At 36.7% G+C, this 25,991-nt stretch overlaps 1 protein-coding gene across 7 annotated transcripts in view; it reads left to right on the top strand.

Moving 5' to 3' along the window:
- LOC145993922 (BTB/POZ domain-containing protein 6-like) overlaps positions 1 to 25,991 on the top strand; it is a 73,539-nt gene that overhangs the window by 27,418 nt on the left and 20,130 nt on the right. For all 7 annotated transcript variants that reach the window (XM_083129856.1, XM_083129860.1, XM_083129861.1 and 4 more), the window contains 2 exons: positions 4,735 to 4,868; positions 14,517 to 14,721. In XM_083129856.1, the coding sequence (XP_082985982.1) occupies positions 4,735 to 4,868; positions 14,517 to 14,721 (339 nt within the window). The remainder of the gene's footprint in view (positions 1 to 4,734; positions 4,869 to 14,516; positions 14,722 to 25,991) is intronic.

Raw genomic sequence — 25,991 nt, 5'->3', positions numbered from 1 at the left:
TGTAATCAAGGGGTCCCTGGTTTGATACCAGCCACTTTAAACTGTAGGTCCAGTCCCAATTAGCCTTACTGTGCATAAAGTGGACTTAAAACACCAAATCAACTAACCAATCAATCAAGTATATTCCAATTGAAGGCCATTTTCCAATTAGTTCCAACTGAACACAATTCATTTCAATTCACCAAGTGGTTCCAATTGAACACAATTTATTAGAATTCACCAATTGGTTCCAATAGAGTATTGGCTATTAGTCACTTTGTGTTTCCAATACAATAGACCTTCATTAGAAGAACCATAGCCTACAATTGGGTTTCAGTACATTTCAGTTCACAGTAGAAGATAGTTGAAAACAGTAGAATTTGTACACTGTAAGCACTAGCAATTTCAAGCAGAACTATAGGTATTTTCAATTCTTACGGCGGGTACTCTACAAGCGGGCAAGGGAAGTGGGGAGCGGAGAAGCAACCAATCCAGCACGATAAGAAACGCAGCAGCCAGTAGAACGAGGTACACATAGTAGTTCCTCCCCTCTCAGCACCACCGCTGTTGTCTGGTTGGTCTGCTGCATATTCCCCGCTCCGTACTTCCCTTGCCAGCTTATAGAGTGCCCGCCATAAGAACTGTAAGACCTATAGTACACATAATTGTAATGAACTTTCCAATTGATTCTACAACTGAAAACAATTGGTTTCAATACATACAAACTTAAAATTGTATACAATTCACCAATTGGAGATTGTCTTGCATTTCCATTTGGTGTCAGTTGAGATTCCAATTGAACCCAGTTCATTCCAAATTGAAACCAATTCAATCCAGTTGAAATTTCAATTGGAACCAATAGACATTTGAAGCTGGGGAGTACAAGGGGTATAACTTGAATCTACTGATTTAGGGGAGTACTGTAACCTCCTCCAAAATATGTTGAGTGGTGCAATGTAACCCCCCCTTAAATTTCTGTACCACTGCAAGTAATGCAAACATGTTCAAAATATTTTAACAAATATAGAGGGTTTTAGATCTGTCCCTAGTCTTATGTAAGATTAGGTAAAGTTGTTATGTCTTATTAACAATGAACATACCCACCATCCAGAGCACAGGCTGGCAAACGTTGAATCCACCCTGTCAGGAAGTAGGGACTTAACATTCTCCTAGTAGGGACTTAACATTCTGCTGTTTTTTTCAAAACAATCAAATATGATTTTCAACTAGTAATGTCATAGTTACAAATTTCTCAGTAAAAATTCATACTCTATAGAGTTGTATACATCCATTAAAAATTAAATTCAAAATGACGGATTGATTGATTGGTTGATTCGGTGTGTTAAGTAAGGCTAATTGGGAATGGACCTACAGTTTTACCCTTTCGTGCTGGTAGACGAAATATTTGTCATGCATGGAAATCCCCCAAGGATGGGGTTCATTTGAAGCAAAATGCAACATGTTCGAAAATGTTTTGTTAGAAACGTTGTAATAACACGAAACATGCAAATGAGGGCTCATTTTATCCAGAATTTCCAAGTCTTTCGTTCTCTAAGGTAAACATGTCGATGTGTACCTATTTTCAGAAGCAATGGACAGAGGAATTTCCAAATTTTGTTCTTTTGATTTTTTTTTCTTCAAAATTTGGCTAGCTCCCATCCGCTAGCACCCATCGATCTGGGCAAACCGCCACTAGTCACTGATTGCCCCAAGTTATATAAAGGCGAATACGTAGTTTAAAAACGATAATACAAGTAGTAAATTAAAAAAAAGAATTAAACAACTCAAAATCAAGGAGAATTTTCATCACAATTGGCCTCAGAGACGTCATCAGAAATGCACTCATCGATCAGGGCAAACCGCCACTAGTCGCTGATTGCCCCAAGTTATATAAAGGCGAATACGACAGCACAACAATCAGCCTGGCGACTCGAGAATGACGTCAGAATCTTCTCGGCGATGACGGCAGATGTGAGGTGAGAACTTGGAGATTAAACCCCAAAAGATTCCATGTGTATTTTAATTCGGTTTCCTGTTTATTAAACTTTTATTACCAAAACATTTGTTTGACAAAATATTCATCGTCCATCCTTGAGTTACTTCTGACATCTATAGGCCCCATCCCGAAAGGGTTAAAGTGGGATCCAAACCACTATGTGCCTCCCGGCTATCGAATCCAGGACCCCTTGATAACAAGGCGATGACTACCACTGCACCATCGAGGAGACTAAATTAATGATGAGAGTTGTATTTTCTTCAAACTTACATTTCCAATTGAAACCTTTCTGAATAAATGAATAAAACATAGTGTGATTCTTATGAAAATAAATAGTGTAATGTAGGGGTTCCCAAACATTTTTGTTTCACTGAACCCTTAATGTTTCAAGATTTTTCCATGGCACATGTTTCAAATTCAAAAACATTTTACATGTAAGAAGTACTAAATAATCACTGTGAGTGTTATTTCAGTGAGAATATTGGAATATTGCCCCTGTAATCCAACCACGGCACCCAATGTAGTTGCTGTGCTCACTTTGGAAACAAATGGTATAAAGTTAGAAGTCCATAATGTAAATTTTAGTTGTGTGTGAGCAAGGGACAATTGAAGTACATAAAAGTTATTATTGCCTTTGTAAATTTTTCTGCTCTTAGGTCAAAATAATGTGCATTAAAAGTAATAAAAAGAGAAAGGATAAATGTTGTAGAATTCAGAAGGGGTACTAAACTATATTAGAGGGTAAATATACACACACGCAACCTATTTTTTCCTTTGCAGGTATATAAGAATTAACAAGTTATGTCAACGTTCATTAAAAACTCAACAATTGACAAAGTTTTATAGTGCCTAAAATTACCTATTTTGCTTGTTACAACCTATTTTAGGTTTATGAGCCTAAATGAAACCTTTTTTTAGGTTTTATATATTTTTTTTAGGTTTTACAGGATTTTTATATCTCGCAGAGGTATTTACTCAGTTTGGTGGCAAAACAAGTCAATGAAAGGTAAAACATACCGGGTGATCCGTTTGAGATGTCAGAGAAAGTAAATCTTCATACCCAAGAGGTTAATGTATGTATCTCCAAGCAGCTTGTTGTAATATAAGCAGAAAGGATATCAGTTTCGAATGAGTGGAGGTTTACAGACTTCAGCCACATGGTAACAAAGGTGGTGATCATGGCACAACATCGCACACAGTATGTCGTATGGTATGCAAAATTTTCAAGTATTACATACATGCTACTGCCGCCACACAGCCCCCCTCCCCCCACCTTCCCAGTTTTGGCACCCAATTGCCTCTAATGCATGCACAGTCCAAAGTGCAAGCTTCTGATCATATGGTCTTGCTCACTTTCACGTCAGTTTGGTCCTCTTGTGGCATTCATGCCTTGCGAAGTAATGTTTTAGCACTCAAATTTTCACCACTGACTATGTTTCTGTTGAAAGATAATTTTCTGTATATAAAATGATCCTCACAGACAAGACGTGGAGTTTGGCTGGGGATAACATGAAAAAAGATTTAGGGTGGTCATTAGGACCATGATAAAATTCAAGTATAATTCCCGGTTTCCAAGATGAACTTTCAAGGGTACAACCAGATGTTTTCTCTATTCCAACTTTACATATTACTGACCCTCACCACCCCACACACAAATATATTAACAGTATAATGGGTCTGTGTGATTTCAATGTACCAAAAGATTTACCTAATCAACTTCAAGATAATTTATTTTGCAATTATCTTCCGCCTGTCAGATAGAATGTTCTGCGAAAGACACTAACAAAGTAAATGGATTGAGAAAATTCTGTTTTATTTTTCATGCAGCTTTCCTTTTCTTCCTCGAAAAAAATAAAAATAAAATATAAACTGAGAGAAACTTGCCTTAGAGCATTTCTAATTATGTATAAATTTCATGCAATTTGGATTAATAAAAGTTGCGATGTTTCACATGTGCGGAGAAAAAATTGGAATACAGAAAACATCGGCTTGTACTTTTTTCATGTTTTACCAAAATTCACACATAATTCCGAGAGCCAATAATTCACGCATAATTCCTGGGGCCAATTATTCACGTATAATTCTCAAAATTCAAAGTATTCCAAGTGAGTAACCACTCTGATATTGTGCAGCCAATTTTACATAGGCTATGTAATTCATTTTTCATGTCAACAAGTAACCTTTGCTAGCATCACAAGTATAGTAATACAATAATTTGTCGATAATCTTGGAAATGATGTAAAGAAGTAAAAATTTGATCAGAAAATTCATATTTAGTTGTTTTATCCCTATTAAAATTTCTTACGGTTCTGGTGAAATTTTGTTTTTAACGATTGTATCTAATCAGTATTTTTCAGGAATTTTGTACCATTTAAAGTTTTTTGGAACCTATTTCAGGAATTTTTGAGCCTAATTTAAGATTTTTAGAACCTATTTTAGGATTTTTGGAGCCTATTTTAGGAACCTAAAAGTACACTTTTTAGGACCTAATAATCCGAGGTCTAGTGATCATCCATCCATGTAGTTACACACATACACACACATGTGACATTTGTGTGTTCGTTTCCATGTGATCTATACAGGTATTAAAAAATACTTTGAAAGCAACATAATTCTAGACTATCAATCAAATGGTTTTCTCAAAGGGAAGAAGTTGTGGCTATGGGGTGTTAATATACAAACAGTGCAATAGATTTTAGTTTATAAAAATGTACAAATGTTCAATTGTATATTATTTTGTGTTTATTTATTTATTCCAGAGATTTAAGGCCCACAAGGTGTTAATGGCAATTGCAAGTCCTGTGTTTGAGGCTATGTTTTTTGGCAATTTGAGTGAAAAGGGAGTAGTCCGTGTCACAGATGTAACCCCAGAATCCTTTCAGCTGATTTTGAAGTAAGTGCAAATAGTGAAAAAAAATATTCTGTGATATTCATGGTACTTTTTATTCTTGAGTGATAGAATTAGACATAATACTGTTATTGTTATTGAGTACATTTTGATATGTGTGTGTAAAAATGTAGTTTATATTATAATACCATAAAATTCCATTTATTTCTGTTATATTTTACATGCGCTTGTACTTTGGATCTTTGTTGAACCTCATTTTAAAACCATTTCTCATTTTGCTGTCAATGCTCAGGTCAAATCCAGACATGGTTTTCTTGCCTAAAATATTATTACTATGATTCAAGTTTCATGATGGCAAGAAATAAATAGTTTCCACACCTTCTTGACCATGAAAACTTAGCAATGCCACTGTGAACAAACACACACACACACATGGGTTAGAAATTTAATACTGATCACAATTACGAGGGTAAGTCAATATATAACTTGCAAAATGGAATGGAAAGAAAAGTTGAAATAGTTACCTGATGAAATGTGGTTTATTTTTTAATGTAATCTCCATGAACATTTAGGCACTTGTCCCAGCATTTCACGAGTCCCTCAAAGCCCTTCAGCGAAGAAGGTTTGTGGTTGGTGTCGTAGCCAGCTGGTAACCTCCCGATGGACCTCCTCCATATCCTGGAACCAGTGACCACCCAGGTGATTCTTCAGTGGGCCGAAGAGATGAAAGTCAGATAGTGCCAAATCTGGACTGTAGGCTGGATGTTTCAGTTCCCAACCTAGGGACCGTATGTGAGCCACTGTGGTATTCGCACTGTGTGAACGAGCATTGTGATCCAACAGAAGAACTCATTCTCTCAAAGCACCTGGACGTTTCCCGCAAATGGTTGACCGTAACTTCGTCAGGGTTCTACAATACGTGACTGCAGTGATAGTCTTACCCTGGGGCAGAGCATCATGCCTTACTGTCCCAAAACACGGTGACCATCACTTGCAGTGCTGACTGGGTGACCTTAATCTCACCACGCATACACTTGGCTAACACACCTGCCATCTTACCCACTTGGCGCTCGAATGACTCACCGCTGCACAAGAACATGACTACTACTGCCATATACAATACACAGTGGTGCTGCCACCTACACTTGCGGAAAGGATCAGTGCAACAACTGATATTCATAAAACAATTTCACATTGCAGCAATTCGAAGATATTTCATTTTGCAACATATATATTGACTTCCCATTGTATAGCCATTTGCCATTATTGTGGTAAGTATGAAATGTCATCAGGAGCCCCAGATGTGTTATGTCACTGATGAATTGGTGGAATACATGGAACTTTGCATGCATAATTTTCCGCATTTGTAGCTGTTCCTTCAGGATTTTCAGGATGGTCACATGAGGGTCATTTCATACCATTTCAACCAACCCATGTCACATCACCATTTTAAAAAATGTTAGTAATTTAACCACTTGTTTATACCTTTCAAGTGTTCAAAACCGGCATTAATTTTTCTTCCAGGCTTGTGTTGGGTTCTGGCAGCCATTTTCAATCAGTGGTGTGTGGTGATTTTAGTGGTTTCAGATTTTTTTCAAAAATTGCTGTAACTTCTGTTCTATAATTCCAAATCTAATGATTCAAAAAACATTTTCTTCAAAATAAATGCTCTTTCCTTTTGTTCATTACCTTTTTTTGCTTCCAGATAAATAGTTTCCATGCTTTGCTACAATAAATCTGATAGATTTTTTTCCAAAATTTCTCATCTTTGGGGCACAAAATAACAATGAAAGGTGCAAAACAACCTAACCATATTTCTTATGTTTACTATGTGGCGTCAGGTAAGTCCAAAAATGGTTAAACATGAGAGGTACCTCTTCATTGCTTCAGAAATGCTTGCCTCCCATCGCCTTTTAGCTATCCGAACACATGAATGCCATTGGGGTCAAGGTCTGGTGAATAAGGTTGGGCAACATGCAGTCGGGTATTGTCATGCTGTAACAATACACCTGAAGTCAGAAGTCCTCATTGTTTACTCCTGATTGCAGGGCGAAGATGATTTTGGAGCAGATCTGAATAAGAAATACTGGTCACTGTTACTCTCTTTTCCTGCTGATGCTTGGGTGTGGAATTTTTTAGGTTTTGGCAACGAGCTATGGTTAACACAAAAGTTCCTCACAGGCATTGACGCGACAGTCTCTCAATTCAGCAGTCATTTGATGTGGCACCCATCTCGCCGACACTTTATTCAATCACAGCACATCATGGACAACATTGTGTGCTGAACATATCTTAATATCTAAAATGGCGGTTATTTCCTTCACAGTAATATGCCTGTTTTCCTTCATAACCTCTTCAACTGTGGTGATGTTTTCGTTCGTCACTACACAGTTTGCCTGGCCCGGCAATGGGGCATCCTTCTCCGAAGTTATGCCACTTTTAAACTTTCTACACCACTCGTACACTTGCTGCAGGGACATGCACGAATCACCGAAGTGTGCTTTCATCCTGCAATGAATTTCAACTGGTTTAACACCTTCACTACTCAAAAAACGCAGATCGCTACTCTAATGCAGTGCATGTCAACAGTGGGGTGGCTATCTTTGCACTGATGCTGCTTCCTTCTTCAGTGTTGCAGCATCGTGTTGCCACCTGCTTGTCTCACCCTCGTATTTATCACATAACAAAGTATTACAGATATGTTTCATTATGAGCACTTTATCATTTGTTTAGGAATGAGGTAGGGGTCCCGGGTTCGATACCCGGTGGAGGCACATCTAGGTCCAGTACCGATTAGCCTTACTGTGCATAAAGTGGACTTAAATCACCAAATCAATCAATCAATCAAATCAATCAAGGAATGAGGTGTAACATAAGTCTTATGTTCATTTATTTAAATCATAAGCATTCCACTGTATATATGAGGTGTAATAAACTTTCTAATAAGTTGCCAAAATAGGTATCACCCGAGAACGCAACATGTTCCTCCCAGATTGTGCAGCAGTAACACTATCACATTGTAATTAAATTTCTCGGGTTTGATCCTTGGTGGAGACAGTGCACAGAGGTTCGAGTTTCACTGTATAATTTTAAGTTCATGCCTAATTAGCCTTCCTGAACATAAAGTCAACTTTCAACAAATTTTGAAAACACAATCACAGGAACCCATTGTTCCACACAACTGACACTTAGGTAAAAGTTAGTCTTTCAGTTAGTATTGGGGAAATATTACGTGAGGTAGTAATAGAGAGAGTAATAATGTTGAAATTGAAATATTTTCTGCTTATCAATTACCCACCTACTACAGCACATCCATTATATTTGATTACATCTTGTGTCTGTTTGGAATCTTGGGCAAGTGCTTTTGTTATGTTCAGTGTATGTGCTTCTGCATATGACTAACTAAGTAACTAACTCCCTAGCCTTCTTAAACCCGAAGGTTCATGGCTGCAGCAACACAGGCCTTCCATCTTTCCCTATCTTGAGCAAGTTCTATATACTCTTTTCCATCCCTACCGATTTCCCTTAGGTCCATCTCAACGTTGTCCCTCCATCTTCGTCTAGGCCTTCCTACAGGTCTCTTACCATCAGGTTTCCCAACAAGAATCCTGTAAACTCCTCTTTCCTCTCCCATTCGTGCCACATGGCCTGCCCACCTAAGTCTTCTTGATTTAATTATTCTAATAATGTCTGGACATGAATACAAATTATGTAATCTTCTTCACTCACCTGTCTCCTCATCCCTTTTAGGTCCAAAGATTTTCCTAAGGATCCTATTTTCAAATACTCTCAATTTATGTTCCTCTTTCAATGTAAGGGACCAAGTTTCACACCCATATAATACTACAGGCAAAATTACTGTTTTGTATATTTTAACTTTTAGTTTCTTAGATATTAAACGAGAAGACAAAAGTTTATGAAGAGAGAAGTAACATGCATTTCCTGAATTAAGCCTACTTTTTATTTCCTCTTTAATATAATTTTCATTTGTTAATATTACTCCTAAGTATTTGAATTTGGAAACTGGTTCAAACGAGTTGTTATCAATAATTAGATTTTGATTGTTACCTAACACTTGGTTTCGGCCTGTAAGCATATATTTAGTTTTCTCTTTGTTAACTTCCAAACCTATCTCTTTAGCAGTTTCGAAAAATATTTTAGCATTATTCTTCATTGTATTCACATCATCCCCCAGTAAGTCTACATCATCTGCATATGCTAACAACTGAGTCACACCATTTAATTTTAGTCCTTCTTTAGTTTCTTGTACCTTCCTTACAGCATATTCTAGGGCAAAATTAAAGAGCAATGGAGATAATGCATCTCCTCGTTTTAACCCATCATGAATTGTAAATTTATCAGACATATTAATACCCACACGAATTTTACTTTCTGTTTCACTGGTGCATATTTTTATCATACTAACAAGCTTCTTAGGTATTTCAAACTCTACTAATATATTATATAATTTATCTCTTTTGACCGAATCATATGCTTTTTTGAAATCAATGAATAGCTGATGGACATTTTGATTATATTCCCACATTTTTTCAAGTGTCTGTCTGATGTGAAAAATCTGATCTGTAGTTGATCTGTTACGTTTAAATCCAAATTGATAATCACCTATAATTTCATTAGCATATGGGGTTAGTCTTGTTAAAAGAATGTTAGATAATATTTTATATGTTGTTGAGAGTAGAGAAATTCCACGATAATTATTGCAGTTCATTTTATCACCGTTTTTAAACACAGGAACAATTATGGATTCTTTCCACTGTTGAGGGATTTCTTCTTTATTCCATATTAAACAAATTAATTTATGAATTTGACATATTAATGAATTTCCACCATATTTAATTAACTCAGCTGGTATTAAATCAATGCCAGGTGCTTTGTTATTCTTTAGCCTTTTAATAGCATCTTTAACTTCAGTCAAGTTAGGTTCTGGAACTAAAGGTTCTGCTGTGTGTACTTCATTTACTTGTGATTTATCTCCTACATGAACATTTAAAAGGTCATTAAAGTAGTTCTTCCATCTATTTAGAATATCGCTTGGGTCAGCTAGAAAATCACCGTCTTTATCTTTTATCAAGTTTAATTTAGGTTGCCACCCCTTTCTAAACTTATTTACACCTTTATATAAATCTCTGATATTTTTATTTTTGCTGTTTGTTTCAATTTCATTAATTTTGCTTTTCAAGTAATCTCTTTTTTTACTTCTAAACGTGCGGTTAACTTCTCGCTTTATTCTATTATAATTGTTTAGATTTGTATCATCAGAGTTATTTAACCACCTAAGTCTAGCCTGATTTCTTATTTCTATTAGATTATGACATTCATTATCAAACCATGGCTTACTTTTTCTCGGTTTATGGTATCCTATACTTTCTTTAGCTGCTGATTCTATTGCATTACGTATGAGCTCCCAATTCTTATTTATGTCTGTTTCATTTATATTTTCATCATAACCTAACCAAACCAACCATTTATATTTTCATCATAACCTAACCAAAACATCAAATCTATTTGACAGTTTGGTAATCTTTCTTAATTCTTTCATTGGTAAACTTTCCTGTATCAAATTTTAGAACTTTTAGATTTTGTTGCTTATGATTTATCACTGCGAGTCTTTCTCTTAATTTAGCAATTACTAAATAATGGTCACTGGCACAGTAAGCACCTCTATGTGTACGAACGTCAATTATACTAGTATGCCTTCTCTTATCAATGAGAATATGATCTATCTGATTATGAGTTTTACCATCTGGAGAAGACCAGGTATATTTATGGATATCTTTATGTTTAAAAGTGGTACTTTTCACAATTAAATTCTTTGAGGTTGCAAAGTAATCAATCTTATACCATTATCATTACTTAATTCATGAAGACTTTCTTTACCAATCGTGGGTTTAAATGTCTCTTCTTTGCCAATCTGTGCATTACAGTCACCTAACAGAATTTTCATATCATACTGAGAAAATTTATCAAAGACCTGTTCTAACTCTGTATAAAAATCATCTTTAGTATTATCATCTTTATCTTCCGTTGGTGCATGTATGTTTATTAAAATAATTTTACACCACCTACCCTGTAAAACTGCATATGATATCCTATCATTAATAAATTCTACTGTTTTAAGAGCCGAGATAATTCTATTATTTATGAAAAAGCCTGTTCCAAAATTATGATTTTCAGTACCACCATAGAAAAAAGTATAATTTTTAGTTTTACAATTCCTTCTCCTGGCCACCTAACTTCCTGGACAGTTACTATATCTAATTTATACTTAACTATCTCATTAACTGTACACTGAAATGCCCCAGGCCGGTAAAGGCTCAGAACATTCCAGGTGCCTAATTTAATATCCTTATTCCTAATGTAGATCTTATCCTTAGTCCAGGGACCTCCCAAAATAGTCCCCACCCGGATATCCGAAAGGGGGACTATTTTACCTCCGGAATATTTTACCTTGGGAACATCCATGGCCTTATATTGCTGTTTCTTGTATTTTTTTTTTTTACAGTGCAGAGTTGTCAGCTCTACGCCTAACCCCCAATATGAATGGAGGAACTACTACACAAGACAAACACAAACACATTAGACAGCACAATTACTACATAAGACGAACACAAACACATTAGACAGCACAACTACTACACAAGACACACACAAACACATCACAACTATAACACAAACACACCACAACTACTACACAATATAAACATAAACAAACTACACACTACAACTACTACACAAGAAAAACCCAAACACATTAGACAGCACAACTACTGCGCAAGACAAAACAAACATACTAGACAGCACAACTACAACACAAGACACATACATACACATCACCGATACTACACAAGACAAACAGAAATACTTTAGACAGCATAACTACTACATAAGATAAACACAAACACACTAGACAGCACAACTACTACACAAGACAATCCCAACCACACTAGACAGCACACCTACTACACAAGACAAACTCATACAATACACAGCACAACTACTGCACAAGACACACAAACACATAACAACCACTTCACAAGAAAAAAAACAAACGCACAAAAAAAAATGTTTGGACACTAATGTAAAGACTTTACTAATTCTCGCACACACAAAATATATTTAAATGTGAAGAAAATATATCATTGAAAAAGAAGATAGAAGAAACAACACTGGTAATTGAGATCAAAAGCATGGATATAAATATTAGGATCGAAGAAGAAGTTTCAAAACTTAAAGAGGAAAATATACACAGAACCAACAGTATGGAAAGAAAACTTGTTGAAAATAAATCACAGATAGAAGCAGCATTTTCGAGAATAGATGAAAACGAAAGCAAGATAGAGGAAGTAAAGGTCCTCATGGAAGATAGAAGCTGGGAAATAAGCAATAGAATGGAAAAGGAAGTTCTAAAACTCAGAGAAGTAAGCATGCAGGAAATGCAAGAAGTTCAAGAAAAAACTAGAAGTATGGGAAAGGACATTGCGGAAAATCGAAAAAAATGAATGCAGCAGATAAGAAGGGAAAGGAACTGTACAGAAAACTAAATGGGGCAGTGTCAAGGATAGAGAAGACAGAAAAGAAAGTAGAAGTTGGGAAAGCTATTCATCAAAGAAGGAAACATAAAACCTAGGTTTCGAGAAAGTGAAGAGACGAATGTTAAGAAAGAGCTGAGAGAAGAGAGTTCAAGCAATGAATTGACGATGGAGGAAGAAGAGAAGCATAAGAGATATAGAATAGCAGGACGTCACAAGAAAAGCAAATGGAAGAGCAGCGAAGAGGGAAGTAATAATGAAAGGCTCCTAGACACATTGGAAAATGAATTCCCGAGGGAACGATAACTATAAGACCAGGATACCTATGCCTCAAGAATTGCAGCATCTTCCAAAATTCAACGGGAATATATCTGATAAATGTCCCAGAAAGTTTTTAAGGCAACTAACAACAAATGTCAGACTTATGAGGATCTCTGAAGGAATGATTTTGAACATCATAGAGACATGTTTTGAACAGTCGGCAGCTGGATGGTATCAACTAAATCAGCACAAATTCAGAAATTTTAAGTAGTTCAGCCGAAAAATCCTGAATTACTACTGCAGTGAAGACATAAAGGAAAGGCAGCTAGAAGCATTAAAAAGAAGATATGTAGATTGATCAAAAGTCGACAGCCTGGAAGAACATACATGGGACTCTTAGAAGCTTCAAAAAACTAAAGGAGGGATGTAGTAAAGAGAAGCTGGTTAAACAAGTTGTCCAAACATTGCCATTAAGATTACAGAGAGCTATAGCAGTGGTTAAGATAAAAGCAGTGGATGATTTGATTGAAAATCTAAGAACCGATGATGTGCTAAGAAAAACTCAGAATTCCTGGAACAATAAGGAAGGAAGATTCTATGGAAAGGGGCAACATTCAGAAGAAGGACGTTCTAAACCAAAGTTCCGAAGACAGGAATTTGATGTAAGAAGAATAGAAGTTAGAAACCAGAGACCAGGTGAAGAAAGAAGAGACGTAGGAAGAAACAATGCACATTGCTAAACATAATTTCGCAGCAATTACCATTTTTCGTGGTTTTGGCGTTTGCGAAAAATCAATGTACCTACTAATTGGAAATTACTTTCTGGCCACCCCTCGTATAAATCAGTAGATGGAAAGTGAAAATTTAGTAGGGCTGGCAGAGAAAAGTCAATTCTTGAAGGAAGTGATTTGCTGTTATGATTGAATGATTCGAGTAAATATGATATTTAAATATCATATTGTTGTTGGAAAACAACACCAAGGAAAATACATATCACATCCTAGGACTCACCCCTTCCTTCCAATTTTATTCAGAATCAAATTACTTTACGCTAAGGACAATAAAAACATGTTCCAAACAGGTGGTCACTAGCTAACAGCCAGGCCAAATCGGCATCAGCCTCCAATGCTTCGAGTACATACATTACTCCCTGAAGATGAGCAATGTATACGCTCAAAACGCTAGAAGCCAACACCGAATCAACCCGGCTGGCAACCCGAGAACACCCGTTCGAATCATGTCACCAGGAAAGTTACAATTCAATTCTGCATATGAGGCATAAATATGAAGTATCTTTCAGAATTGTAAGTTCACGTTTGTGGGTGAGTCAGAAGACGCCAGGTGTTAAGCAAAACTTATTTTCTATTACATTACATTACAAAGGCTCTCCCTGATTAGATCCTTGGTAAATCTAAAGGTAATCCCAGAAATGTTTTTGTAACTAAATCACGTCTAAAGAATATTCAAATAATGACCTACTGTAGTGCAGTTGAATCACAAGTCTATCTCTGAAAAGCTTTGCAGTTTTAGTTATCAGTCAGGAATACAACTCTGACTTAGAAAGCAAGTTGTGCCACTAAGGCACAAATGCACTGATCGCATAATGTTATTGTGTGCATGCATCACTTGGCAGGACCATGCCCATGGCACCATGTGGATGTGAAAGTTGTGTTGTATGTGCAACATGGTTTGCAATACACTTATCACCATTTCCCTTTGGTAATGCTGTGATCACCATTAAGTTTCTTGGCCATATGGATGCGTGTGTGTGTGGAGAGAGAATGGGGAGGGGTTTAGGTATGGGTGGGTTTATATGTATTTATGTTTGCTTATGTGTATATGGATTCAATTTTGTTGATGTCCATGTATATTTTTCTTCCAGTTTCATATATTTAAGAGTAGTTGAATTTGAATCAGTTCATGAAGCTCTTGGAGTATGTCGTGCAGCACACAAATATATAATGCCAGATTTAGTTGAAATATGCAACGAGTATATCTACATACATGTGACTACAAATAATGTATGGCCTGTTCTTCAGTTGGCTGTTGAACAGAACAATATCAATCTTAGGGAATGTGCTCTACAGGTAAGCATTAATGACATAATATTTGGTGGTCTGGTTTTCAATCTACTCTTAAGGTAATTTCATTATCTGGTGAAAATGTGAGTTTCTGATGCACAGCAAAGCCTGTAATTGGAAATAATTATAATTTACCTCATAAATTGTCTGAAATCCATTAAAATATGTAAAAATTTATCATTCTTTTTGCATTTTGATACATACAAAGACCATTGATAAACATTGAAAATAATTGCAAAATATTACCTTATAGCTGTCTTTCGTTCTTGTTTCTTTTTACTTTGTACAAAAAATGTTTGAAAAGAATCGTTCTCTTGTTTAATGTTAAAAATATCCACGTAGACAAAGTTAATACCTAGTGCAAGGTTCATGTTTCTATCGGTTTTTATACATAAGTTACATAAGATTTCGTGACTTTTCAATCACCCTGTATGTTATAACTTTTTTCATTTTTCATTTAGACTTTTGATTTTATTAATTAGGTTTGCTACCTTTTACCCCTTGCAATGATACTCAAATTTCAGCATCTTCCCCAGCATTCAGTTTGCTCTTCATCATTCCAGGAAATATGCCATTTTTTAGAAATATAAGTGTGATAAAGTAAATGTTTTATGCCAAAATGCTTCAAAGGATTTTGTTCACAATTTATCCCAGTTTTGTTTTCCATTATTTTCTAGATATTTCAAGTGTAAATATCTATTCTGTGTATCAACCATTCCAGATTATGTCTGTCACATTTAATTGTCTTGGCTAATTTCATCCAAATATAATACCATCCGTCCTACAAATTATCTGGCTCCTGCAAAAATCTCTGGTCAGAAGATGAATTATACAGCAGTTCCCATGGAAGATCTCCAATTTGGATCCCCCATACACTATGCTTCATGTTTGTTGCCAGATTATAGTGTTAATGATGCTGAAAATTGTTGAGAGTCTCTTTCTTAATCCACATTATTGTAGATTATGAAAGAGACTCTTAACAATTTTCAGAGATTTGAGATTATCATCAGAATTTGGAGCATGAAAAATTCATTCTTCATCCACCATCTTGAAATTCTTTGAACAATTTCACTCAAATACCAAATCAAATCATTCACTGGATATATGTAGTTGCGATATGAATTTCATCTTAAAGCCTCTAAAAATGATGCAGTTATTCTTGTCACAAAATTGATGATTTACCCCTAACCTCCCTACACCATGCATTATATTATAGACTTTGTATTAGGGATGGGACGATATGAAATTTTTACCGATACCGATAAAGTACCGATATGAAATTTACCGATACCGATAACCGATATTCTACCGATCCGATATAAAGTAGTAGCTGTGTGGAGTGGTCAACTCGCAATCTCAACACCTTGTGCATGGTGTTCCTTCAATACAAAGTAGCAAGTATAGGAAAATTGGAATAATATACAGTCCTTCAATCAATATCTGAGAAAAATGTAAGTTATATTTAGAAATATTGATAAAAATACATCTATTAACTACACATATATAATATGCACTGTCTATCAACAAACTCTGAGGTATTGCATTGTTTACATTGATCTGAAAAATAAAAAATCAATTTTAATCACATTTAACATGCAGATATTTCAATTGGTTTTTCTTGAATGGAAAGAGAAATAACACAAACTAGTCCCACTTGAAGTCTACAACTGGCAGGTTCTTATTCAAAAATGTAAGTTGCTGAACCTTCTGTGGATTCAGTCTTGTGCGGTTTTTGTTGCAGATATATCCTGCTGTGCTGAATTGTCTTTCAGACGAAACTGAAGATGCTGCACACCTAGGTATTTATTTGCCAAGTTTCTCAGAAGTGGATACTTGGTGTTTCCTTCCCAATAACCAAGGGCACTGTTACTATGAGATATTAATGGTTCATTGAAGAAAGAGTCCATTTCAGCTTCCAGAGGAGATGTGGAACGTGTTTCACTATGGGTACACTCTTCAAGAAGTTGGGTACAAATACCCCAAAGTCCATATTCAGCATTGGACTGACTTGAAATCTGTTCATCATGGTTTCCACCAGTTTCCGTACATGAGGTAGAGGCTTCAAACTCTTGCTGTAGCAACTCTTTTACTAGAGTAGTCGACTGTGATGCTTCTCTAAAAATCCTGTAAAATGAAATGAAAAAAACTTTACTTCTGATGTGTACGAGCATGTACATTAGAAAAATGAACTTTTGCAATAATCCTACACTGAAAACTGCATTAATACTGTCCACACTTACTAATTTGAATTAGAGATTGAAAGATGTGTTAAATCATAATATTTTTGTTGGGTGGTGTATTTCAGATTTTATTTTGAGGGAACTAGTTCTATTTTTCAACAACCATTACTACAACTTCATCCCAGGGATGGAAACTAGTCAGTCAAAATTACTGACTTAACTCACCACAATACTGAAAAAAAACCTGCCTAATTACTGACTAGTTTAATTAAGGCCTAGCAATAAATTAGCCCTTTAAAAGAAATGGGCTTTACTTTACCCCATACAAGCCTTTACATGTTTTTTTTTTTTTTTAATTAGAAAAATGCTTTAGAATACTGGAAACAGTTTTGGAAAGTAAATTTGAAGCATGGAGAAGCTAAGTAGCACAGTTAAAAGCTTCAAAAGCATTATTTACCAGATAAAGTAAGATTTGAAAAGTGGTGTACATGATCGTTTGCACTTCACAGTGAGAAGTTGTTCTCGGTTTACTCACGTCTTGGATACATAGTTCTATCATTTTTTTTTTTTTTTTCATGTGAGGCTCAACAGGGGGTTTTGTGCTTTACACTGAATCTTACGTGATCAGATGCTGAAATCATTTAGGGACATTTTAATACTAATAGCCCTAAACCTGAAACACCTAACCTAACAATGAAAGCATGGTAAGAATTTACTATTCCACAAACACATGTAACTTCTTAGTTTCGTCACTTTTAACATTCGTACTTTTGTATCTGCTTCGCGGAACATTCTTGAAGGTGTATTCACATTTTTTTTCATGAAAGTAATTTCAATTTTTCACATTACGAGTACTTCTTTATTTACGTAAGAAACAGTATGGCGCATACACCTTCCTACATCATCGCGAGTCGTGCTTGTATTTTGTCGATGCAGTGTTTCCAACCTTCGTAACCAAAAAATACTCATGAAGTTTTTATTTTTTTAAGCTTCTTCACATTATTTTACGAACACAATTTTAACTATGCTTGCCTAACCTAACCTTGCCGGAAATGGTTCGTGGGGCTATGCATGAATGGTTTCTGGGGCTATCCATCAATGGTTTGTGGGGCTACTGTTTTTCAAGTACCCAATTACAAAATCCAGTGGATCTTTCACACCCGGTATGAATTTCACCACGCATCCATGATACATCATCTTTTCGGAAAACATCGGTGTGGTTGGAAACCCTGCAATCGACAAAACACAAGCACGACAATCTACGGAGGTGTACGCGCCAAAGGCTATTGTGCGTCGAAGAATTACTTTTCAACAAAAATAATGGATTTCCGCTATGATACATTCCCACATGACAGAAAACACTTTCCAGACGTTAGACAATGCTACAGGAACTTATTACCGTAAGTAGTTTCTTGTGCAAAAATGAAGAAATCTGTTTGTGGAACAGTAAATTAGTACCGAAAGCATTTAGGTGTGTTCTATTAATGCTAAGAGTCCAAACCTGACTCACCTAACTGAAGAAAAGCATTTTGCAATGTAATTAATACCTCTTTGTACCCCAAGCACGTGAAGTAGATAGCAGCAGCCCAGATATACATATGAAAAGTGTAAATGAATGGTTGCTCATAAATACCAATGGCGTACCATGAGCATTTCGAGTGGGAATGCCAAGTCCAAAGTCCTTTTTGCCTAATAGATTACTTATGGGATTATTCAATATAAGTATTGTCTATTTGAAAGTAAAGTTTCATTGAGTTGCCTGAAGTTAGGCAGCTTCTGATAAAACATGATCCAGGCATATTTAAATGCTAGCAAATGAGATGCCTCACCATGCAACAAAGGTTTGTAAGACTGGTATTTTATAGCATTTTCTAATTAGGTTGTTCAACTCAGAACACCATACGCCATTCAGAGTCTTTTGCCCAAAAGATAGTACATGTGTAGCAAAACAATATTCTGTTTCTCTCAGCACACCCAGCTAACCAAGGAAACATTTCGGCATGATGCAAGTCATAAAAAAGCCTACCAGAATCATAAGCACTTCTAGAACAATAGTAGACGCATTATTATTGTGGATGATCTAACAATTGATTGATGTGGTTTATTTTACTTACTTTTTAACATTTTAAAGTAATTTCGTCCACAGATCAAAGAGTTTTGAAACAAATGCACAACACTTCCATTGACAAAATATAAAGGATTTAGATAGGATTAAAAATAAAATTTCATGATGATATATTAGTTTTGTAGGTTAAGTGGTAGAGCTGCCACAGGCTGAACTTCGCCCATGAATAAATAATCTCTATGTCTAGCCGTTCATATCACGAGGACTGAAAACTCTGACGAAAACTTTTTTTTTCGCATCGCTGTTTGTGCGATAAATTTCACAAAGAAGTTATAATATTGGAGTTTGGTAAAGTTATGTGAGTCATATTAGGTATTGTAGCATCACACAACACGAGCGCATATGGCACAAGGTTCAGATTCCACTTTAAACTGCACATTCAGTACCAACTAACCTTTCTGTGCATAAAGTGAACTTAAAACAAACTCAAGAAGTAATGTTCTGCTGTGGTCAAATGCAGGAACAAAAAAAAAATCACAAACTGCTGTATTGTATTTTTTTGGTACTAGTTTACTATCCTTCGGACAGATTTCTTTATTTCTACAGAAGAAACTACTTACCGTAATAAGTTCCTGTAGCTATTGTCTAACATCTGGAAGGTGTTTTGTGTGATGTGGGAATGTTTCATAGTGGAAATTCAACCATTGACGCATAGCCCCACGAACCATTTCCGCTAAGGTTAGGTTAGGTAGGGTCACAATGGGTTACAATAGTTAAAAATTGGTTTCGAAAAAAAATATGCGTAGCGCCACACACCATTCTCACATAGCCCCAGACACCATTCTCACATAGCCCCACAAACCATTTGCGGAAACGTACGTTCTTCAGTTACAAAAACACTTTTTTAAAAAAAATTGATCAAAAAAACGTGAATACACGTTAAAAAATGATCCGTGAAGCAGATAGGTAAGTAGAAATGTCAATAATTGACGAAACTCAGAAGTTATAGGTGTCCGAAGGATAGTAAACATTTACCATTTTTTTTTATTTAGCACTGATTTATTGCCAGTTTTGGCAAATTGCCTTAATGAAGGCATAATTCAGAAATATATATATTTTTAAAAAAATCAGAAAAAAAGGAATTTGTGTATGATGACTGTTTTGATAATTTGAAGCCAAACTTAACTTCCAATTATTTACCAGACACAATTTTGGTACTTTGAGACTTAACCTAATTCTTCTTGCTATTTGCCGGCATTATTTGCTGGGTTCTGATTAATAATACATAAAGTGACACCTTAGATAGCAGATACCTTTTTTCTATTCTTAATACATTTTGGAATTGGCTAGACTCTACTTTACGTCCTTATTGCCTTTTGGTGGTAACCGATGGGAGTTAACAACACTGCAGGTTCGTCTTTGTGTCCGCATTGTGAATGCATGTGCTTTGCTCATTTGCGTTCGCGGGGCATTGTGCGTGTGTATGATGCATGAAGAAGAACAGGTTCCTAAAAACTTGTAGATAGTGTAAAATACGTTTAATAATAATAATTTAGTCCATTGCTCAAAACCGTGCTTGCAGACAGCCGGCATCTCTTCGGGTAAGTACTTTTTTCTTTTTATACTTTCTGTTCACGATAGCCCCCGAAACCATGCATGGGTAGCTCCACAAACCATTCATGTTAGCTCCAAAAACCATGCACGGGTAGCTCCACGAACCATTCACGGAGACGAGGTATGCCTACGAGCTTAGGTTAGGCCTGTTACATTAGGTTCCATTAGCACTCATTTCACTTCTAAATATGTGCTTCATCATCGAAAAATTTCCTCAGTACGTTCAATTACTCATATCCGAACAATATCCGTTTTGGTATGACTTGAGATGACCGGACCCCTCTCCGATTTTCTTCATATTTGACATACTCACTAATTGAGGCCTCCTAATCACGAATCTGAAGTTAAAAATTGTCGGTCATGTCTAAATTTCGAACCATTGACACCTTATTTTTGCTTATTTTGCAATTTCTAGACGTTCCCGACAAATTTTAACTTCAGATTCGTGATTAGGAGGCCTCAATTAGTGAGCATGCCAAATACGAAGAAAATCGGAGAGGGGTCCGGTCATCTCAAGTCGTTCCTCAGTTTTTATCAATTTCCTCCTCCAGGTAATTTAAGTTGTTGAATTCCTTATACAATAAGCTTTCCAACGATATATGACACGTATTTCTTAGGAAAAGGACATAAAGTAGAGTCTTACCTTGAAAATATGCAAAGGAAAAAAGAACAAATTTGGTAAAAAAGTGACAGGTATATAACAGAGAAGGTCCTTGTAAAGTTACTGATTTATGCTTACCTTAATTTGTAGCGAGGATCCAGACTTGTTGCCTTCATGTAGACTTCTTTTGTCCCAGGCTGAAGTTCTTGAAATCGACGTTCTAGTGTTGATTTCAAATCTTCTGCTAAGTTCCTCACTCGGCGTTCAGATGCAAAACTGTTCATTGCCTGTACAACACTGTTCTTCATTGGGATTATATCTGATATCGATGTGCTATTACTGCTACATGATACAGTAGCTTCATGGAATATTTTCAACACCTTTACCAAACTCTCGATTAGGGTCCACTGTGATGACGATATTTCGACTGGGAGTGACAAAGATGATGTTACAATTGTCACAGAAAGTCTTTGTTCGAAGAAACGCTCCAACGTAAGATACGTTAAATCCCATCTAGTGGGAACATCTTGGATTAAACTATGAGCTGGAAGTCCTAGATTTTCTTGGGTTTCCTTTAATTTTCTGGAGTCTTTTGGTGACATACGAAAGTGCGTTGCTATTCTCTTTACAATTTTAATAACCGAAGATATTTCAGTTTGACTTAGGCACTGGTTGACAACAAGCTGAAGCAAATGTGCCATGCACGGTATCCATGTAGGTAATGAATCATCCAACAAGCCTGCAGCACATTTCATGTTGGGAGCATTGTCTGTAATGATTACTTTTACTGCAGAGGAAATTCCCCATTTATTAAAACATTCTTTGAGGTTTTCTGCAATATCGAGTCCAGTGTGACTTGTGCCACCGAAAGGCACTACTTCAAGATTTAAATTTATTAATTTAAAATTTGTGTCCATAAAGTGTGCTGTCACACTCAAAAAATCTTGCCCGGCAATTGAGGTCCACACATCTGTTGTTACAGCAACGAACGTACAAGTTTCCAGCATTATATGGACCTTCTGTGATACACGTTCATACATTTTAGGTATCGGTGAGGAAGACAATGCCTTCCGATGAAGTATCTGATACTGTGGTTCTAAAAAGTTGACAAACCTTCGAAATCCATCCTTTTCTACCGTTTGCATCGGTAACATGTCCAGAACAACCATTTCACATATTTTTCTATCAATTGCTATTGATTTTGGGTCATTTCTTGAATATTTTTTTTTCTTGTTTAACAAAGAGTCTATTGTCGGCTGCATGGTAAGTTTTGAATTGTTTTTTTGATATCCTGATAGCGTTTCACGGATAGCAAGAACAGATGAACTTGGGCCAGGTGTTGGTTCAAAAACATCACATTGCACATGCGGTACTTTATCTTCTTTTTCAGCATTATTTTCCCCGGAACTAGAGTTCTCACTTTCAGCAAATACTTCTTCACTATATAAATCTTTCAGCTTTCTCAGATGTGGAAGACATCGTTTCAAATGATATTGCATGTTAGATGTGGTATATGATTTTGTCGACTTCCCGCCTCTAGAAATTTCGGCAGAACAATGTTGACACACAACTTTAGAAACATCGGTTATTTTAATTTTAAAATGTTTCCACACTGTACTCTTCTCTTTTGGCATGTCTCTACGCAGAAACTTAACACCAAAAAAAAAAAAAAACACACGCAACAAAAAACGAACTTGGATAACTAGACACAAAAGTAGTGACGCGATGTATTCAACACGATGCACGCAAACAAAGAGAGAGTAATGAGAGCAGCAGGCCGAGTGAGCATGCAGCACAGTTGAGACAGTGTTTCCGACAACTGCACTGCAAAGTTCGCTATTGTCGCTAGATCGGATATTTAAGTGTGTGCGGGATGGGGAATTTTTTTTAACCTACGAAACGAATGTTCTGGGTGGGTAAAAATTTTCCATTTTTCGTCTAAGTCGGGAAATTTACGAAGCGGGAAATGTTGAAATTCACCAGCATTGTGAATATCTCGAATTCTAATCATTACTTTCCCCTCAAGTAATTGTTTTTGCATTTCTGGAATAAAAATTGCTATTTTCAAGAAATGCCACTTCTGAAGTCTGTATCGAGATCCCCCCCCCCCCCCGGCCGATCCGGGAACAGACTTTCTCGAGTTCCTGCACACCCCCAGAAATGTGCTTTAAAAATGTGAAATACAATGCAAAAATAGGCTATTCTAACTCTGAGAGAATTTTAATATAATTCGAGATCAGTAACGGCACACCAAAAAATATTAATGTCGAGGTGGGAGAAATTCCCACGGGAGCAGACAAATTTAATATATCTCTAAATGTTACGTGCAAAATTCATTTTCAATATGAAAGTTCGCGAATTATTCAATTTTCCTTCTCTGTAGGACAGCTGCCGACTAAGGAGAGTTGCGTGTGGGTGGGTGTGTTTGGGGGGGGGGGGATCTGCCTCTGTTTGGCACCATCAGTTTTTTTATTAGTGCTTTTTACTACGTTTGAATCTTGGAGCACCTTTCCATGTGGAGTGAAATCAAACCAAAAGGAGCATAAAAGTTGCGGAAATTGAAAACATATAAACGGGATAATTGGAATGTTCTATCAGTAGCAGCCGATTTTCACAGAACCTGGATTCCACTTGAGGCCATTATCACTAGTTTCGATTCAGTCGGCTCAGGTGTACTACCTGCATTACTGACAATTTTCAACTGCCACAAAATGAAAATATCCCCTTTCCCTGTTCCTAGTGGAAGTTTCGTTCATATGGCAATACTGCGTGACTACTGCGATAAGTTTGTTCTCTCTTGCTTCCCCTTTCTTGCGCTCGAGTGCCACGTTGCCATCTGAATAAATTCCTGCCCTTCCTTTGTTGTCAAACCTTTATCAAGGTCAAATATTATGTCTAGTTTTTCTGTGTCCGTTTTTCTCTTTCATGACGATACAAACACTTGCTATCGAATAAAGGAAACAACTATATGTTGAAGAACGACGCACAATTTGGCAACGCATGGCCAACAACTGGCTTGCAAATCTTCCATGCTCCCTCCCCTCTGCTCGCTTCTCTGTCTAGAAAGCGGTATATCTGGTCGCACACCAAATCGAACACACGGCAAATTTATTCGTTGTGAAGATTTCTTAGCATTAACACACGGAACTTTTCATGATGTAACAAGTCGAAGGGAGCAAGCAGCGGTGAAGTTGCGGGTGCGAAAAGTGAGATCCCTCAATCAAGCTGTGCGTGCGTAGCATGTATTTCTTGTCAACCTGCTCGAAGATGTACGCAAAGGTATGGTAGCGAAGACTTCATTACCTTTCAATGAGAAAGCACGAATGTGAGTTTTGGAACTGGTTTATTGACTGCAATTGCTTATGGTCGGATTCATTCTGCACACCGTTCCTCTAAAAAAAATATATAGCAGTTAACTTGACAACATGAACGTGAGATTTGGAACCAATTTGCCGGCTGCAGTTTTTTACGATTGTCTTCGTTATGAATATTACTCCGCTAAAAAAAAAGTTAAATTGAAAGATTCCTGCGGTCTGTTTTCAGAGGAATATATGAGGAATTCTGTGACATTGTTAATTTTCTTCCATGATAGGGAAATAATTACAGAATTCTGTCAACTTTTGAAAAAAAAAAAAAAAAATATCGGATCTGTAAAATTATCGGTAAATAAACCGATATGCCGATATACCGATATGCTTATATCGGCCGATACCGATAGAGTACCGATTAATCGGTCCCATCCTTACTTTGTATTATAAACTTATGCTTGAGTGATGTTTTAACATTGCTAAGATTAGTGTTTGTTAACCTATGAAAACATAGTCTAGTCAAATATGAGCATAATTTAAAGTTCTTGCAGGATATGTTAAATTGGTCTGTCATCCACAATCTTCAAATGTGGTGACCTATTTTTATAAAATAGAATGTGGGACCCATCCTCCAAGTTATCTTGTAGCTTCACACTTATTACAGATCATAATTACAGTTTGTGTTTTCTCCACTACTTCCCTAAACTACAAAATATAATGTGGAATGATTCAAGGGAGGCTCTGTAAAAAAGGTAAAATCTCTCGCCAGACATCAGTGCTCGGTCAAGCGACAATTTACAACACAAGGTCAACACAAGGTAACATTCCACAAATAGCGGAAGCACATGACGTCAGGATACACAGTATTCTTCGATACCACCGGGTTCAAGCCCGTCATCGGCTGGCAAATACGGAAGTGCTGTCCGAGCAGCTAGGAAATATTTGCCAGCAGCTTAAAAGAGCTAAGCACCAGAATTCGAGGCTCAGTCAAGTCTCAGAATTCAAAGGACCTCCAGAAGAATACCAGCTACCAGGTGAAGACCTCGACGCCTTTCAGGTCTCAGCCCGTCTCGGGAAACCGAGATGAAGCTTTCGCCTAAGGCAACAGCAGTACATTCGCAAGTTGACTATCTTCGGTACCATGGCCTGCAACTTGTAGCCGTCGGTCAGACCATTGTCCCGGCGCCGTTTCAAGGGCCGATACTTCTAGACCAGCGTGTGCTTCATCGCCAAGCCACAGGCAAAAAGACCGTGGGCCGTTGAACTCAGGACTCTGTGCTCTGACGCCTGACGTCCACACTCAACCGCTTGGCCGAGAGGTAAGATGTACATCGTCTACATCCCTTGAAATCATTCCACTCCTGCCAGAAGCCTGTCAGCGAGTTTGTATGGGGACCATAAAACTTAACCTAGCTCTACCATCTGACCCCTAAAGCGTTCACAGTAACGATCCCCGTAGTTTAAGTAATTGAAACCAGTGAATACATCAATAACTTAGTAAGTTTTAT

The sequence above is a fragment of the Lepisma saccharinum genome, chromosome 10 (assembly GCF_977018435.1).
Source record: "Lepisma saccharinum chromosome 10, izLepSacc3.1, whole genome shotgun sequence".
NCBI lineage: Eukaryota > Metazoa > Arthropoda > Insecta > Zygentoma > Lepismatidae > Lepisma > Lepisma saccharinum.
The sequence above is the reverse complement of the archived record's forward strand: the minus strand, read 5'-3'. Positions and strand labels throughout refer to the sequence as shown.